Source organism: Centruroides sculpturatus, unplaced genomic scaffold (assembly GCF_000671375.1).
Source record: "Centruroides sculpturatus isolate CEXI.00-Female unplaced genomic scaffold, Cexi_2.0 scaffold1908, whole genome shotgun sequence".
NCBI lineage: Eukaryota > Metazoa > Arthropoda > Arachnida > Scorpiones > Buthidae > Centruroides > Centruroides sculpturatus.
The window spans coordinates 19,903-22,604 of record NW_019386124.1 but is presented as its reverse complement, the minus strand read 5'-3'; the positions used below and the strand labels follow the sequence as shown (position 1 = coordinate 22,604).

Genomic DNA, 2,702 nt, shown 5'->3' with positions numbered 1-2,702 from the left:
TATGCCCATTACAAAGTTAAGATTTTCTCATTATTCTAAGAATTTTAAAGATTTTCAGAATTACTTCCCTGAACTCAATTTTCCACGTAAATTTGGGAAATTCGTGTGGGTTGTCAAATCAAAAATCAAAATATTTAAACAAATCCATATACAATCGCCACCATAGATGGTCACTATGTCACGCAGGGTCTTACTAAACACGATTCGACATGCGTAGCTGCGTATAGATGAAACAGGTGATAATTTACAATATATATGTCTCTAATATCAACAGTTAGCTTCTGTGCTTATTACTGTGCTAAGCTACACACTGTGGCTACTTTCTCGTGCATCACCCCATATAATAATAATAATAATTTAAACGTAACAACTGCGTCTACTTGTATAATATGTAGTAATTAATAACACGTAAAATAATAAAATTTCTATGAATAAACTTATGAATTGATTGGTTACCTTCTTCTTCTTCATCGGTAAACAATTGATCATCTTGATCATCTAGAAAAGAAAAAAAAGACCAAAAAGTTAATAGAGAGAGTGATATCAAATGGGCGTATTTTGAAAAGTTTAATCAGATTTATGGTTATAAAATCATAACTATGTAGCGGCTTAGCGTACAAAGTACTGCAGATGTATATTGTTGCAATGCGTGGGAATGGGCAAAATATCTAAAAAAGTGTCACTATGCTAGTGGCTGAATCCTTGGGTAACAATAAAATGTTGAATAGCGAGCTCCATTTACGCACTTGACGTTATACACCTAATAACTAACAGAATGTTTTATGGGTTATGTAGCGCCCTAACCGGTAACAGGCAGAACCATACATTTTTTTGGAGAATTCATACAGTAAGGATGATCCCTGTACGATGATATTCTTGACCTGAGGTTGGGGTGAAAGAGAAATTTCAAAAATTATAAAAAAAAATACTATCAAGGCGACTGTGTTTTCTATAAACTGTGGTACCCAGCAACACGGCACCCCAACTTCTACACACTCTACAGTCTCTCAGTACATAGCGCTTGTCATCAGTCAGTACATGCACTAAATGTAGTCACATTGTCACGTGCAGTACAGAAACTAGTTGAGACGTGTTTGCATACATTGAATACAGCACTTTTGCACATAAAAACAAAAGCCAGAAATTGCTTAAATGCATCTGATGACTTACGCGTGATTCTCAAAAAAAGAGCATCGTTTTAATACAATTATTTACAGATTCAACGGGGTGCTGACCAATAAAAAGGTTAAGAACTGCTGTTCTAGACAAATCCTTTGTGTTTAGTTTTACGATTAACGAATAAATAACTTCTCAAATATATAAACGTAGGTACATATTTTCTGTTAATAGGCTATAAATAAAAGATACTGCTAATACAAACGATATCGGGCAATTGTGATGTTCGGTTTTTTTTTTATTTTTTCATATAGTCAATAATAATAATAAGCCGGCTTTTTCTTTATTGCGAGCGGTTTTTTCTTTATTGCTTCATATAGTCAATAATAATAATAAGCCGTTTCTAATTACAATAAAAATGTATAGTATATTATGATCTATCACGTGGTCTCGAAAGTTCAGCGAATTCTTCGCAAAAATAATAAGTTACCAGGAACACGTTAGAGATGAGTAGAGAAGTTACCGAATAGCACGGACAACAAATGTCACGTGACGTACGAATCGTGTCACGTGACATCTTAAAACAAACTTAGCAATGGTGTCGTCGAACGGGTACACTCGATAAGTATTCCGACAATCTTTTGTTCATAGCATATTTTATATCGATCATTTTCAAGAAATTATACGGGTTTTAAAAATATTCGAGTGAAATTAGTCTAGATTTGATTAATTTTATGGAAGAAAACCTTTCAAATAGCACAAGTGCCCGATATGGAATACAAACTTTCATAATTCACGTGGTTGTCGTCTAACACGTGTAGACTAGTGAAATCCGCCATCTTGATCTTAAAAATACCTTTTGTACATTTATAAAAACTTTTAATATTCATAATTAGAACATATTTAAGATTTCAATCAACATAATTACAATTGAATAATTGATATTCTGTATTATTAAAGAAAATTTTGGTAAGAAATTATTCACACATTTAATGACAATAAAAACTGTTTTCAAGTAAAAAAATTAAAATTTTACAATCATTTTTGCCTATATTATACAACATAAATCCCTTATTTAGGTCTAAAAACTTCCGAAAAGTTTATAAACTTAATATAACTGGAAGATACTTTAACACGTAACATGCCACAATTTCCTCGTTCTACTCACTTTCTATTTATTTATTTATTCTATTTTAATAATTTATTCTTCAACTTAATTAAATTACAATAATTTATATTCAAAACTCACCTTCTACACCTTCTACACCTTCTATATCAATATATTTCGGCAGTTGACGATCGAGCTGCATCTTTGTTCCGAGTCAGATTTAAAAGTGACCGCTAATAGTGGGTACAGTCCGTACAGTGTACTATTCGCGTTTTTCACCGGATGCTCGCCCTCTGGTGTTTAAAAACAGAACTACCCTATCTGGGGGTACGTTCGTAAATTCGAACGAGTTAAACACGTTAGTAACGAATAGTTCTAAAAGTAGTAGTCTCGCTCAGTGCGCATGCTCTGCGGTGGTGACGTTTCGAACGAAACTCTAACGAAGTTCACGAAGGAAAGAGTTAGTTCACTTCGTTAA

The 2,702-nt window shown here is 33.0% G+C and overlaps 1 protein-coding gene across 1 annotated transcript in view; it reads right to left on the bottom strand.

Moving 5' to 3' along the window:
• The window catches only part of LOC111613720, a 4,236-nt gene extending 1,810 nt beyond the window's left edge, over positions 1-2,426 (bottom strand). Inside the window, exons 1-2 of the mRNA XM_023355055.1 lie at positions 2,366-2,426; positions 457-498 (exon numbers count right to left, since the gene is read on the bottom strand). Of these exons, the coding sequence (XP_023210823.1) occupies positions 457-498; positions 2,366-2,426 (103 nt within the window). The remainder of the gene's footprint in view (positions 1-456; positions 499-2,365) is intronic.
• Between the last annotated feature and the right edge of the window lie 276 nt (positions 2,427-2,702).